Source organism: Anopheles coluzzii, chromosome 2 (genome assembly GCF_943734685.1).
Source record: "Anopheles coluzzii chromosome 2, AcolN3, whole genome shotgun sequence".
Lineage (NCBI taxonomy): Eukaryota > Metazoa > Arthropoda > Insecta > Diptera > Culicidae > Anopheles > Anopheles coluzzii.
The window spans coordinates 50,158,351-50,174,011 of record NC_064670.1 but is presented as its reverse complement, the minus strand read 5'-3'; the positions used below and the strand labels follow the sequence as shown (position 1 = coordinate 50,174,011).

Sequence of the window (15,661 nt, the reverse complement as noted above, 5' to 3'; positions counted from 1 at the left end):
ACAAATATTTCAAAGTATAGATGTACTGGACAAATTATTACGATTCATTGTTATCAATTAATGACGATTGACACGATTAAACACACTATCATGCAAATCAATCAAAATTTTATTTTAAAACAAACAATTGCATTATTTCACTTCGGTCACGTTTATGCCGCCCAAAGTGAATGGGAGTGTGATGAGTTTCATTTTATACATTGTATACATAATCGGATTAATTCACTTAACATCCAGTGCTACGCGAATGAAACCATCAATCATTTCGTTACAACCCCTCACCCCCCCCCTCCCCTCCCTTAAAAAAAAAGCAACTGGATTGCGCAATCGTTTGCTGAAAGTCGCGTGCCTGCAAGCGCATGCGCCACGGAAATGCATTTTTTGTTCGCTTTTGTGTACGCGTGCGATAAGAACTCTACCCCACATGGGACGGGGGTGTGACATTGGGTGAAATAAAAACCGGCTGTCTAACAACAGACAATGCACCAAAAATCCTCCAATGACACTACCTTCCACGGTAAACTGAACTGACCTACCCTAAAGTCGCAACCAATTCGTTCGCTGAGTAATGATGGGTGTGAAACGGTACAGGGGCAGGTTATTAGTATTTGTGAGTTTTTTTGTTGTTGCTTATTGTAACTGTCCATATCGCGCTGGTGCAGTTTGTTTGTTTTTTTTTTTCAATACCACTGCATGCTGCACTCACATTTTGCTCACTGATGCAACGTCATCCGGATAGTACGTCATGGTGGGAATTACGACCTCCACTCAAGTGACCGACAACGCTGCACACTTTGCACAGTGCCGTGAGAACGTGCCGTCTAGCAGGTAGCACCGTTTGATGACTTTGCACTGTAATCGTATTCGGTAGCAGAGTGCAGTGGAATTGCCACTGGACACCGACTGGTCGATAAGACGGCACCTTTTTTGTGCTGACATTTTGAAGACGAGGCTTATATAGGCTAAGCTTATACACGCGTCTTCTTCAACAGGGATTAATTGAAGCTAACCTTTTTATTGGATTTACCATAAGATTAGCTCATAAAAGTGAAATGGTATGGTGATATAGTAGCATACTAAAAGTACTCGGAATAATATATTAATGAGTTACAAGATGTCAGTTTATTTTATGCTAGTCTAACTCCTCTTTGATCTCCGTTTTTCCGTACCATTGCAGCGATTCTACAGCGGACAACCGTCGGGATAGGGCAGATCAAAATTCAAGCTGTAGCGACGTGCCTATTCCTCTGCATGGACACCTGCGGTAGCGTCTACGGTTCGGTAAGTACAGTACGACAAGATGCAACGCAGGAACACAACACCGATAGCAGTCGGCTTCATTATCATACCGGTTCTCGTATTGATTAGAAGTTCATTAGGTAAAGTGTGGCGCTACACGGAGCTAATGGTACGCTGTTGTCGGATATTTGCTTTTCCCTTTGTTCCCAGTACATATTCAATCTAGTTAGTTAGGATAATCCAGTGCATATCTCACAGTGTTGTGTAACATATCAGTACGCTTAAATCAAAATATTTTCTAAGAAGAATTTCATACAAGTGATTGTACAAAAAGTGTTTAACTCACTGAGAGAAATTCTGCTGCAAAACCTTCGCAAAATCCATTTGATCAAGATACTTAGACAACGGCTTCGGTATCTAAACATAATGTACTTGAGTAGCTTTAAATTAATTCCTCCCGTCGAGACACTAACGCTGTTTCAGCCTCGGGACTACTTTCCTCGCGCTGAGGCGCCACCAACAGTTTTTGTAAGTGCCTTTCAACGCATTCGCCTCTATTGTTCCCGACCCGAGATCAATTGGGCGCTTATCTTCAATCTAAATGTTTGATCAAACCTGCCCCGTTTATTCTTTCTCCCAAACACGCTTTATTAGTCTTTCATCTCATCGATGGGATTTTTAGGGATTCGATACTTCGCGGGAAAGGGAGCTGAGAATTGAATCTCACTGATTTTTGTTGGCTGTAAAGATTTTTGAACAAAAAAAAAAAGGATTTAATTTATGTCTGATACCACGGTAGTATAGGATACCGTGCCTGAGCGATTAGAAATCAATAAACCTTGGTGACGCCTCCGGACCCTAGACATCACGGCCCGTGTTTGGAGAGTCCTGCCGGAGCTAGCATCCCAGCGCAGCGGGAGAAAACAGAGAAAAAAACAATGACATTCCTGAATTTGCTCCCACTCTACGTCCATGCGCATCTTCCCCAGCCTGCTTTACACTTTGGATCCTGTCCCCTGAGTAACTCATGAGAAATGGTAACAACTTCGTACCAAAACTTCCTTGATGAAGTCCCCGACCCGACTTAACGCCACGCTGCCCATTCGAGTGGTTCTTGCTGAAGCGTGTTTTAATTTCAGATAATGGCCCAAAGGACCCATCCACCGCTGGGGATATTCATTCAGGATCGGACCGGTTTTCCTTTCGGCGCCCGCCTGCGTGTTGCTTTGCTCTTTATCTTTAGGTCGAGATTTCCCATGCCTGTTTCGGCTTTCGGGCGACAAAAGAAAGCCGGCCGGCCGGCTGGTCGGTCGGCAGATTGTTCGGTACACTTTCCGCCTCACTGCAGGTTGGTTTTTCTCGGGGTTCCTTTTCACCTTCGATTTTTTTTTTCGCACACGAAGAGGACACGGATGTTTCATGCCCCTCGAAAGGTCAGTGACCTTTTCCACGAATGTTTGAGATTGGTATGAGCACAGCGAGAAGCATTTTTTTAATACCGTCATTTTGACCTATCACAATTCCCAGTCGTGCGTTAAGCCGCTTGCTGCTTCCTTTTTTAGATGCTGCCCTTGACAGCGCTTGTCTTGTTTGTGGCGCACAAGTTACACCGGTATTAGTGGAAAGGACATTTAATTTTGTAAACTTTGTTTATCGGTACTCACGGAGGGAAAATGGTATGAAAATGAGTTTTCACACCTTTTGCCGTGCGTAGTTGGTATCTCATGCATTTTATATTCATGCAAGAAGAGATATTTTACTGCAGAAGCAGCATGTCTTCTAATGGCGAGAGTTTCCATGAGTGTTGTTGTATGTAATGTTGTGTCCATTAAAAAACGAAAAGATAGCGTGTCTTGCATAAGTGGTCGTGAGAGTCAACACACTTTTCTACTGTGTTGTGATGTTCGACTTAACAATGCATCTTTTGCAGTAGCAAACGAAACAAGCTGTACACTATAATTGAACTTCTGCTTAAAAGGGGAGGTAAAAAAAGTGGATTTTCGGGTGACTACTGCTCGAGCCCCATTTTGATCATGTAACACATTCCACACAGATTGAAGATCGATTAGCTTCCGTACACACTTCATGTTGACCAATTTTCACACAACACTACCGTGAAACATCTGACAGCTTATGGCTAATGTCCAAAAATGGGACATTAATAGTAGGATGGTACCAGCTTCAACATTCAGCGGGCGGGTGAAGACTGCAGAAAGAAAGTGAAAGTTGCTTCGATCGTTGTTGAACCGCTAGCTGGGAACTACGCTGCAGATAGGTTTCTGCTTTGTATGCTTCCGAACTCAACGCGTGGCTGACAAATTGCCACAATTTCGGAACCGATTCAACTTCTCGCCCATTCCAGCGTCCGAAAGTTCATCCATCTTAATAAAATAAACTCCGGTCCAGTCGCACACGCGGTACGTGTGTCAAGACAGCTTAACGGTGTTGATACAATATTCGGAGCTGATTTCGGTTCTCAACCTCCTTTCGCGAAGACATGTGATAAATCCATCAATGTAAATGTGCTGAGAGTGGGACAAATTGGGATACTTTCTTCGGTATGTGTACCGTCAGTGCCGTTCTCCTAGTTTCGGTCGTAAAAAATCAAATCTGTCACGGAAACATTCTCCGGCAACCCTTATCAACTGCAGCTAATGCAAGCCAACCGGAACACCCTCGTAGTGCATAAATTAATGCAACCGAATGCACTGTTGGCTTGGTGTTTGGTGAAATCATGCAAAGGGCCCTGTTCAATTTTATTCTGTGATCCGTATGGGATGTACATTTTTATTGATTCAATTAAGCGTTTACAAACATCACACTCGAAATTATTTGTACCGCTTTATTCGGGCAATCAGTAACGGCCATCGTAAAACTCGTTGGTTCTGTTTTATGAAGCGTTAATAGAAAGTGAATGACTAATTCTCTCAAAACGGCATTATGATTCTCTCAGTGGAAAGAGTTCACTTTCTTTGGACGTATAAAGTGCAATAAATGAATATTTCTCTTTGCCTATCGGTGATGATTTCCATGTTATTTTCGACGACAAGAACCATTGAGAACGCTAAGCTGCAAAAGGGATTAAATTTATAAATTTTATTGCACAACTAATTTAGCTGATGATCACTGTTATGTCTTGTTTCAATTTGTAGCGTTAAAGCTTCCGATGGCTTCTCGAGAGAGAAAAAATGCTATACCACATCAATTTGCTTCGCTCGATTGACTGCAACGGTACACCGAAAGTACCGAAACAGTTATGACAGTCGCTTAATTTAAACAATTCTCCGTTGATGAGGACAATGCCGCCAGCTACGTCAAACTGCATTTGGTGGAACGAATGTGTGACTGGCTGTGTTCGGAACGCAGTCGAGTGACTCTGTCACTCTGAATTAGTGTTGAGATAGCTTCGGTTCAGCCCTGCTGGCCGATCGAGCTGATTTTTTCACGGCCTAATCGTGTTCGTATCACAGCCAGCTCGACTTCTTTGACTTTCTCTAAACTTTCGCTCTCGTGTGGATGGACGGGCACATAGATCATCAACGTTGGAGATGTAACTTCCAAAGGCAGAGGGAAACTGGTGGCATGCACACAGGAAGATTAGAATATTAATCGTGTGATGAGCCATATCGCTTGCCCGTTCCTGGGTACTCTGGTGGTGGTCGCTTGAAGCCAACGGGATGCATTTCGTATTTTTCCTCCCCTGATTGTCTAGCACTTCACCGGCGAAGGGTGACAATTTTTTGATTCGGCGCACCCTTAAATGATGATTGACAACTTCTAAGCGTAGTCTAGCGCGATGGTGAACAGTAGAGTTCATTCGCATTAGTCGTGTCCCAGCGACAAGTGCAATAACCGGGTGCTGGAGTTGCTAGTGGCGCATAATGTCTAGTCTTAGAATTTCCGTGCAGCAGCAGCACCAGCGTTTGATTGAAATTGATATCTTTATGTGAGCATTATGCCGCAAAACGAAACAAAAAAAAGATCCTTCCACTACCAAGGGACGACGCATCGTTTAGTTTCTTGGGAAACTTAGGCTTATGTTACGGTCCCGGATTGTGTTAGGCACTTGCCACGCGAGCGTTACTTCTGGAAATCGAAATCAATTAAAAGCGTGCGTCTTGGAATACCGTTTAATGAAATGGACCTTAAGCTTACACTTGATTAGCGTGACTAATACGAGGCTAAAGCCAGCAACGGTGGTTGCTGGTTATCGGTATCCCTTGTCCAGTTCTCAAAGACATATGAAATGGACAAGAGCCATCGAAAATGGAGAATATTCTTAATGGAGACGTCGATCGAAAGACAGTAAAAAGAGGGTTAGAGGCAAAAATGAGCATTTAATATTATAATTAATCTCCGTTTGGCTTACGGTCTCAATTGAAGAAACCTTTTGATATTGCTTTCAGGGACAGATCGACCTGATTTTTAAATGTTCTAAGTAATGATCTCAAAATTCTCAATCAACATTTTACGTTAACATTTTGCTACACGATTAACAAGAAGTTCTGCTCACGGCACCGACGAAATCTCCAGCACAAAACGTAGCACAGTTTCCTCAGGACATTATGTTCCCGTTACAGACGAACAAGAGAAACGTTTTATGATCGATGTATTAAGCCCCTTTCACTTTAACCATAAAAATCTTCGTTATGACAGCATGTGATCGAACAAAATTAAGCTGAAAATGCGTTTGCTTCAAAGGAACGATTCGCCACTTTGATTTACTACACTGTGTAATATCATCGGCGGCTTAACACACATCAAAGAAACAGAGAGCAAGTGAAAGGTCGGGCTACAGTAGATGGTTATTAGATCCATCTTATTTAGTTTCCATGTGATTGTAATGACTCACATTTTGTAGGTAATATTTTAAGAAATATATAACCTATGGCACATTTTATAGGTCTGCCGATATAAATCACAAAAATATAAACGCATTTAGTACGATGCAATTGAAGCGTTCATGTGCTGTAAACCTTCGAAGCGGACAATTGCTCCAGCGTGGTACATATCGCGACATCAATCCACTTCCTGCACATGGAACAAGTGTTAATAATATTGATTAACATCATTAACCTGATAAAGCTTGGCCTGTACACACACTATCGCTCCGTATCGCCCAGTGTGGCTTGTGCGACATTCTAGCACTTTCAAGTGCCAGCCGACGACCGCACCTCCAAGAGCGGCATGTCACGGCCGTTAGTTCTGTCACTTTTCCGTTTTTTGTTGTTGTTCCCCTGTACAGTACAAAAAAGCCGATCAACCGTTCGTCAGGCAAAAGGGATGGACGCATGCGTACAGGACGAACCGACAGGGACAAACCGGCCAGACCTTGAGACCATGGCTTGGTTTGTGGCTGGTTCAGTACCGTTTTCTCTTTCTTCGAAATATTTGACAAAGCTGTTAACGGTCGCGTGAAAGGAGAGAAAAGCAATCACAACGCAACGCCCTGGTTCGGAGCTCGCGCTGTAATCGATATCAATTATGACAATCGAACCAGTTCCTGCTCTAGACGGGCCACAGAATGTGTCTCATCGGAGGCATACAACAGAAAGAGACTGAGACCGAGATTCCGAGTGGCATCGTGCGGATGGTGCCTGATAAATGACAAGACCCACCAGCGCAAGATAACAAAACGTCGGTTCGGACCGGTTTGATTCGGCACTGCGTATGGGCTGGGTAGAAGAGGATGATATGAGACAGTGGCCAGCACAAAACTGAAAAAAACACACACACACCAATATGAGCTAAAAAATTTGCATGTCACGTTTGAAGCTAATAAAATTGTGGGACATATTTTAAGTGCTTATCAAAATAACTGTTTTCAGCGAAAAAGAGATGGCTAAGAACCATCCGAGGTTAACCGATCTCCAGCAGCCAGTTACATCTTCAACCACAAAGTTGGATGTGTATGTGAGCGCATTTGTGTGCGAGCATTCTGAAAGACTATCCACCAAATCAATGGTTATTAATCTTGTCATATGAACATCCCGACCAACGGCGAAAGGCGAGAAAGGAATGACAGAACCTTTCTCTCCCACCGGGAATAGTTTGGAAGCAAAGGCACGAATCCAGCAATAATAAGAAATCGAACCAAATGATGTCCATTACGTTCATTAGAAGGAATATTACATTTATCAGGTCCACACTGTAGCTTCCAACGGAATGCGTCCGCGTTTCGATCATTCCCGCTGGTACTCTCGCTACATTGTGCGTGATGCTGGCAGTTTGATTGAATGTTCTACAAAGCAAAAAGGGTAACCGATCACCGTTCGTCGCGTTTCCGGATGTTCACTGAATCAGAGCACAATCGTATGATGCTTACAGGCACTCAACGGCGATTGATGGGATGCTGCTTCAAAACCCACTCGACTGCGACGTGTCAATCGATCGGAATCGAACGCGACACCCAACATGGATTTAATTAAGTAGAAGATTGAGATAAGCCGATCGCGAGTGTTGACGCCTTCGCACCCGTATCATCCAGCCGGTTGCCATGCCGTGGGCCGTTAGCGCATCGCGCTCAGTTTTGGGACAGCTGCTAAACTAATTTTTGGAATGCATGCTGCGACACACCATTTTCTTCTTCCAACAGCGATCGAACACGATTGAAAGCGACACGGGAAGAATTTGTCACCAAAGCGAAACGTCTGAACCTGGCCGTGATATTCTTGTCAGCACTGACCAATTTGGACTTGGACTTGAAAATACTTTCGGACTGCTCCGGGCACAGCGACACCTTAAGTCAAACACGCCAACGCCACCGGCACCGTGGCTTTGTGCAGAAGACGAATACGTTAGACGGCGCTCAAGAGCTGCCTGCACAAATCTGCATCAATTAATCATGCCGTTTGATCAAATCAACCCCCAAACGCTGTGCTGGAGGTGCGATGGATAAAGGCGTCAAAATGCCAAAGATCTACGTTTTAGCTATGGACGTGCTTTGCGCGTGTGCTGCAAACGTGACACGGTGATCCATCCTGAAGAAGCACATTAATCTTCGCTTAATTAAGTGGTGAGAAGCTGGCTAGCTGCTAGCGGGAAGATGCAAAATGATGCATCTTAGAAGGCAGTAGTGAATTTTGCTCCCGTTATGTTCCAGGAACCGAAGACAGATTTCGTCTAGACGTCCACGTGACACGCAGGTTTGTGACGAGGCCTTTGTTTAGTGTTTGAAGGTAGATGACGTAGAAGCAAGTATTTCAGCCTTCGCTCTTCCGCATGAACCTTTATTCGAATCCAAATGAAGACGTTTCCACTGTCCGTGCGTGTAGTGTGTAAATCTTGGCGGTGTCTATCTGTCACGCAAAACGAACCACCGCGAAGTTGGACAGACTCACCGACAGCCCAATTAATTTCAAACAATCGAATGGCCACTTTAACACATCCTGACAGACTGATGTCTCAACTGGGCCGCCGTCATGACAAAAGTGTATGGTTCACGCACCACGTCTGTCCACCACAATCGCTCAATCATTTATCACACCGTTCGCTTTTCGTCTGGGTCTGACCTGCGGCCAAGATTCCCAAATCCGCAACACGATACGTAACCGCACACGCACGCTCAACTCGCTGGGGAAGGTATCAAGTTCATGCTTTATGTTGAAGATAGTGCGAATGCCACCTTGTGTAGATTTTTTTTTATGTATTGTGATGATCCGGCGGGGATTGTAGTTTGATAAATTAGACCGAGAAGTGAATTTTGATTGCCGTTTAGATTGCTCACACTCGGTTTTTGTGGGTGTTTTATAGCCCCGTAAATCTAAACTCTTGTATTGTTCCTCTTGGGGTTCATCTTGCCCAAAGACTCTCTTCTTCTCATTACAAAGTGTGCCGATAGGACAAGAAGTCAACAACACATCGTTTCGTTTTCATCCCACTAGAACAGTTACAATGCTGCGGTTTGTTTGTTTGTAGTTTATCGCCATACAACTTATTCCGGGAGCGATTTTTACACATTTCCTAACCACATTTTCTGAAGAGTACAATCCAGCCCCTAGAGCAACGCACATAGGATTTGTTTGTTTTTCTATAAGTCAAAAATTCACAAAAAAAGAAAATAAAGGCTGCCTAGGACGAGGTGCGATCAGCCCGAAATGTTTCCACAGCTCGCAGCATCACCATCGAAATTCACTCAATGCATCGAATGGGGAAACGAGTACTTTTAAGGAGCAGCCAAAGATCTAAACAATTCAAACATGTGTTTGACATTGCTTTCCGCGCCTGTGGCAGGCCGCAACCGCAAGCCGTATCGCTGTCCGTATTTGAATGGAATTGTTCGCCCAACACTGCGTAATTGAAATTCTGAAGGGATCGAGTGCCGTGACCCTCAGCTATACAGCAATGCATCGCACAACGGACCGGGAAAAGCCCCTCGCGAAGGGAAAAGTGGAAAAGTTGATATGTTAATTTTGTTGAGCGCCCTTCCATTTCATAGCGCCCGTTAGGGTGCAAAGGCTCGCCGGGTGAATCTTGTTGTGTTACGGTTTGGGTGTGTGCATGTAGCATGTTTTGTTGACTCCCAGAGGCAAGCACAGGCTTAGGGTGCGGCCTGCATTTCGGTAGGGTACACTTCACGTGGCCCCTATCGCACGCTCGTCTGCTGTATGTTGATGGATTTATTTGGGTTTAAATACGTGTAATCCTATTTTAATCCAGTTTTAATGATGCGCTTCAAGTGCATCGGTGATGGTTGTAGTAATAGTGCGCGAAGTCTTATGCGTATGTACCGCAAATACAATCGTTCCATTCAGTTCCGGCACGTTGTCTTTTTGTTGTTGTTGTTGTCCGTCGTTGTTGCTACTCTCCTAAGTTATAGCCTTCTCGCGTAAGCTTCGTTTTCTTCGTTTCGAAAACGAATTGCGCTATAAGAGGTTTCTGTGTTTAACTTGTCAGTCACATTAACGCATCACTATCTGATATTTTTTAAGGGAGTCTTTAATCAATTTCCAAACCAAACCTTTAATGCAACGTACCGTCAACGAGAGTATGTGAGTGTGTTTTTTCATGTTCAAGACTATTGAATATGTTTATTTTTCCGCCTTCCCCTTGATTCAAAAAAAGAACGATTTTTCATTTTTGCAGCGACAAACGATCCAATCGTAGCTAAACTCATCACCTAATTTAGCACCCGAGCAATAACAACATTTCATTAGCCTAGGTTTGATGAAGTTGATCGAATTTGATACGCTATGGGAAGCGTGCTATGGAAGATTGTTAGTTGTGCTATGCGTCCTCCCTTCCGCTCTGTGCCGTACCAGAAGTCACTAAAGTTTTTAAGCATCATTAAAATTCAATTTCATTTTATTCTCTTCATTTGTAACGTCCTGAACGTCGTGTGGTACATGGCGCCATCGGTGGCCCATCGAATTGGGGTGCAGTGGTACAACGGGCCCAGCTCAAACACTGGCACCCGGAGAAGCCAGAATCGATAAATCATTCCGCAGGCTTCCTTTTCTAAGGCAGTGTGCCCTTCGCGACCCCGTCCATTTTCATTGGCCTCGGTTAACCCCAAAAACCCATTCGGGCTGGCATTGGATAAAGCCTTCCGCGGGATGCAAATGATTTGATAAAGATTTGTCGCTGCTGAAGCAAGCGACGGGCTGGTGCGGGGAAATGGGTGAACCATTCAGTTTCCAACGCTCAGTTGCATTCTTTCTATTGAGTCAAGTGAATGAGAAAAAAAATGTATCCTATCATAATATGTAGAAAACGAAAAAAAAACAACGTCTAAACGAAACGCCTAGCATAATTAACAGCCGATGTCCTCCAGGAACCCATGCCGAGCGTTAGTGTGGAACAAATTCTGGCGGAGCTGTGCGCGGAACCTTTCTCTGCTTCGCGTGGCCTGGGAAGTATCGCATGCAACGTGTTCCAGCTGAAGTCATAAATTATATCAAAGTTTTTAAACATTTTTTTTTTTTTTATTCGTTCTCATTTCGATTCATCCCAGAAAAAGATGCCACCGGTTTGATACACTCCTGGAATGCTTCTGGTATGATATCTTACCGTGACGTTCTAACCGTTTGGTGTGATGACTTAATACAGGGAAGAAATATACTGATTGTTATCATGCTATTGGAAAGCATGGAAAAGCCTAGTTTCACAATCCTGCCTAAAGGCTTCTAAAATAACGCGTAGAATATATGATTCAACTTTAAATAAGTTCATCTAATTAATCCCTCTTCACCATTCACGTTTCATTTGCCATTCAATTAGAATATATCGTGTAAACATACCGGCGGCTTAATGAATGTTTGTAATTTCCTCCTCACCAACCACGGTTACCATAATTTGGCTGCTTCGTGTTTAGAAAAATAGCAATTTACCCCGAATTCCACTTTATGCGATCGTTGACCTTGCGTGCTAATACGCAGTGGGTCGGCAAATTCGCACAAGCAGTTGTTCAATAATCTTCGATTTTCCTGGCCCATGAAAATCTGCGCACTGCGTGTTTTCTCGAACAGTGTGAGCAAATTTTTGTGCAAATTCCAACCCGAACCACTCCGCCCGTCCATCCTCCCTATGGCCGAAACGAGCCGACAGTCGAACAATTCAGTCACGCGCAATATAAACATGCGTGCCGTTGCGTAAGCAGTCTTTCACTCGCAACAGGAAATGTTGCTTGCGCAAGGAGGTTCTCCTTTTACCCTGCGTGGACGATGAAGCGAGAGAAAAATGTCGGTACTTTCTGATGGTACTTTCTTCAAAGAGGTCACATATGTCACACTACCCGCTTTGATCAGAGACCAACCCAGATAGCCAGCAGCCCACGATGGCTACACGCTGCGGCCACGCTACTTCTATCGCATGCACGCGAACCAGACATTGAACTTGAATTTGTGCCCGCGGTCCGTTTCCTTTCCGCCTACCCATTGGTCGCTGCTGTTTTTCCGCATTTGCATGAGACCACATCACATTTGATCTGTCATTTGTTTGCTTTTTCTTCCTGCATTGTTGTGGGCGTTTTTTTTTGTTTCTGCCTGCAAGTTAGTACGCAAACACCGACACGCGCGTTGCCGCATAATTCTTTCCGTACGCGACACTCGAACAGCTCGAGGCTTCTGAGAATGAATGTATTTTTAAACCCACTCCCGTCAGATCATTCCCTCTCGCCACCTGTGCTGTTCAAAGAGACGCAAATCTTCCACAGCAAGAGATAGGGAGAATACACAGGCAGCACTTAACGATGACCTGGTCATCACACCAAACATGCAATAAAATTGGCGCTACCGATCGCTAATGGCCACAGAGAAAGCATGATCGCGTAGGTAGCCGTGTATGTTTTGTCATATGTGCAAGATGTGGCAACAAAGACAAACTACAAGACAGAGGAATGATATAAACAAACATCTGTCCGTTCTATTCCCGCTGCTCGGTGGTGGTTCGAATCTAAACAAACTGTCAATTCGACCGTTTGATTCAGATACGATACTTCCAAGCGCACACGTTCGATCGTATTGAAGGAATTGTATAGCTGAAGTGTGTAGTGATTTAGTGGTTGCGTCTTTAGCCTGTCACTTCCCAAGGGAAGTATTCTACATAAACAAATACATAGCTGAAGGACATCTTGAGTTGTTTATTTGTTGCAATCGTACAGGAAAAGGATCAACACGCCTTTTCAATGACAGTAAATACACCGATAGCATGGATATCACCATTATATATTTTAAAACTTATTGTTACTGCAACTATTATTTATCATTTTTTATAAAAACCTCATTTTGAACCAAATCTACCGGGCTCGAAAAAAGGCCCCTTCACATTCTTGACCTTTCCAATCACGCAACGATACTTCCAATATATTGCCGGACCGAGGCAGCAGGATTTATGATTTCACTTCGCTGCTTTATGACCGGTGGAGGATTTGAGTTTTCACTTTGCATCTCCATCGTGCGGCTTCGCGACTCGCGAGCCGCCAAATACCCGAAGTATTATAGGTCGTAAAAGAAAACGTGCGTGGAGAAAAGGGGGAAGGAAACAACAAACACGGGCGACATACGCACCGGCAGTGGAGAATGGTTCAACGGATTTTGCATACGCAATCTTCTACGCACGCCGGCTCGTGTCGGTCGTTGACCCGGGATGCTTGCCGAGGACTCCGATACCATTAGTACGAATGTGCGGTTTTACGTTTGCGTTGTAAAATTTAAAGTGACCTTTGGGGTGTAAATTATTTGAAGAGGCATCAGTTAAGGTTCAGTATGTTGGGTAGATTTCATTTCAAACCTAGTTAAAATGCTTTTAGCACATTTGACCAACATAAGTCAGAAATTAAACGAAATACGTTGTTTTATGTTTAAATATAATTGATAAAACACATCATGCATTATCAACTTTGCCAAAAAGGCCAAAAAACGGTTTACTTACACATTATAACAATTACAAGCAAACGCAAATATCGCACACCAACAAACAAAAATCGATTGGTATATTCCTAAAATAATCTATTTACACGGCATTCCCATTCGTCAACCGCACTCACTATTTTTGGCTAAAAAAGTGTGTCTAGGATGTCGTTTGAATGTGCGACAACACTTACTCATCGACTGGTGCACTGCCCCCATCTACGAATGGTTTCATATTTACGGCAATAATGCGTCAGGTATGTCAGCTCACGTTTTGTGGAACTTGAGTTGCACTTAACTACTGTCTGTGATGGTGACATAGTTTGATGTTTGATGAGTATGAAACCTAGAGGTTTTTGTAATAGAAAATCCCAACTACAACATAATCATAAAATAATGTATTTGAATAATGATATTTAAAGAATCAACAAATTTCAGCCAACCAACCCTATGTTTCTGCTATTCGATGCTTGACACTGGCACATAGACCTCGGTGCGTAATGTGTATGAAGTTATGCAAGCACAGTATCTATGAAGCAAGAGTCTTAGTGCAACAATGTTCGCTGCACACTGTATTTGCGGACTCACACAGAACATGACATGTTGTACTAAGTACGGGTTTTGCAAATGAATTAGTTCCTATCATCGCGGGACGTTCGACCTGGTACCGATCTTCGTTAATGGTATGCCATCAATTAGAAACGTCACTGATCTGTAGTACTTTCAATGGTTGGAAATCTGGGCAGTCGGGCAATTTCATCGGGTTAGAAACGTGTGGCAATAGTTTGCGGTAGCCATTTTTTCATGTTTGTTTGATGTCCATTTTTAAGACACGTTTTTGCAATAGGAATTTGCTTTTCTTTAACCGGATTCTTGAATCCCTTAATCTATGGAAAACTTAACTCATAAACAAGACACTAGAGAAGTGACACTTTTATTTACGTTCCACTGTTGCTCTTTATCAACAAACAGCGCTAGCCTTTTCCGAAATGCTATTATAAACAAAAAGTCAACAACGCACGTAAATTAGCATCTAGAGTCGCTTCGCTAGCCGTTCGACCAGTTTTCGATCAGCGGGACAAACTACAAAAGATCGTTACCATTTCACGGGCCATTTACACGGTTTTGGTTAGTTCTTGTGTTGTGTTTCGCTAACCGTAAATGAAATTTGTTATTCAAATATGGATGGGGATCTAAAGCATACCAGATGAAAGCCTAAGTCAATGTTCGACATATGACTAGACAGTTTTTTAGTAAACTGGTAGTTTTTTATCTATAAGCGTGAATGAGTTTCTATGATATTATAGAATATGTATGATATAACTATGTATACCGATATCAATACCTCAATATCACATGAAATAAAGGTTATGCTATAAATTGTTGAAATTATGTTTAAAATTACCTATACAGTTAACTTAATTTGATCACAAAGATTACAGTCTCTCAAAAGTGTCCTACGATTGAAAATTTACCTCCTCATTTCATACCACTCCTATGTCGCGTGATAATGTATTCAAAGCGGATTAAACACAGAAATTTGAACATTTTGACCTAATCGTAAGCGTCATAACAAAACTACCATTCAGCTTGATCCCATTCACTTTCACTCACTGTCGTCTGTTCAACTGTGGCCCTTAAACCTAGCAAGTCTCTTATGTGATAGCTGGAATATCAAGCCCTAATATTCGATATCTTCCCATTCGCATAACACAACATTGCATAAGCGTGGCTAATTGATTGGTCAGCTTCACGCACTGCAGCTGATAAGCTAGCCGAGTACCTGTGAACCTTGTCCTTCCTATCTTAGGAGTTATCAAGTTTCTACAAAACCATGGGCTCGTAGGTCCAATCCGGTGTGAGTGAAATCAGCGAAGTGCATCTCAAAGCATACCGATAGTAAAATCTTTTGTTTTTTTTTGTATTTCTTTAAAAATATCGAATTGCATTTGGCCTTGAAGGGCTTTAAGATTTATGACTCGTTTAGTAATGAAGATATAATCAAGAGAGAATAGCACAATAAAATCCCAATTCCGTTCCAAAATTGATCAATTCAGATGGTCGTTTTATACTTT

At 43.0% G+C, this 15,661-nt stretch overlaps 1 protein-coding gene across 5 annotated transcripts in view; it reads left to right on the top strand.

The window, feature by feature from the left end:
- The window catches only part of LOC120952420 (uncharacterized), a 55,365-nt gene that overhangs the window by 31,990 nt on the left and 7,714 nt on the right, over positions 1 to 15,661 (top strand). For all 5 annotated transcript variants that reach the window (XM_040371738.2, XM_040371739.2, XM_040371737.2 and 2 more), the window contains one exon: positions 1,178 to 1,281. In XM_040371738.2, coding sequence (XP_040227672.2) covers positions 1,178 to 1,281 — 104 coding nt within the window. The remainder of the gene's footprint in view (positions 1 to 1,177; positions 1,282 to 15,661) is intronic.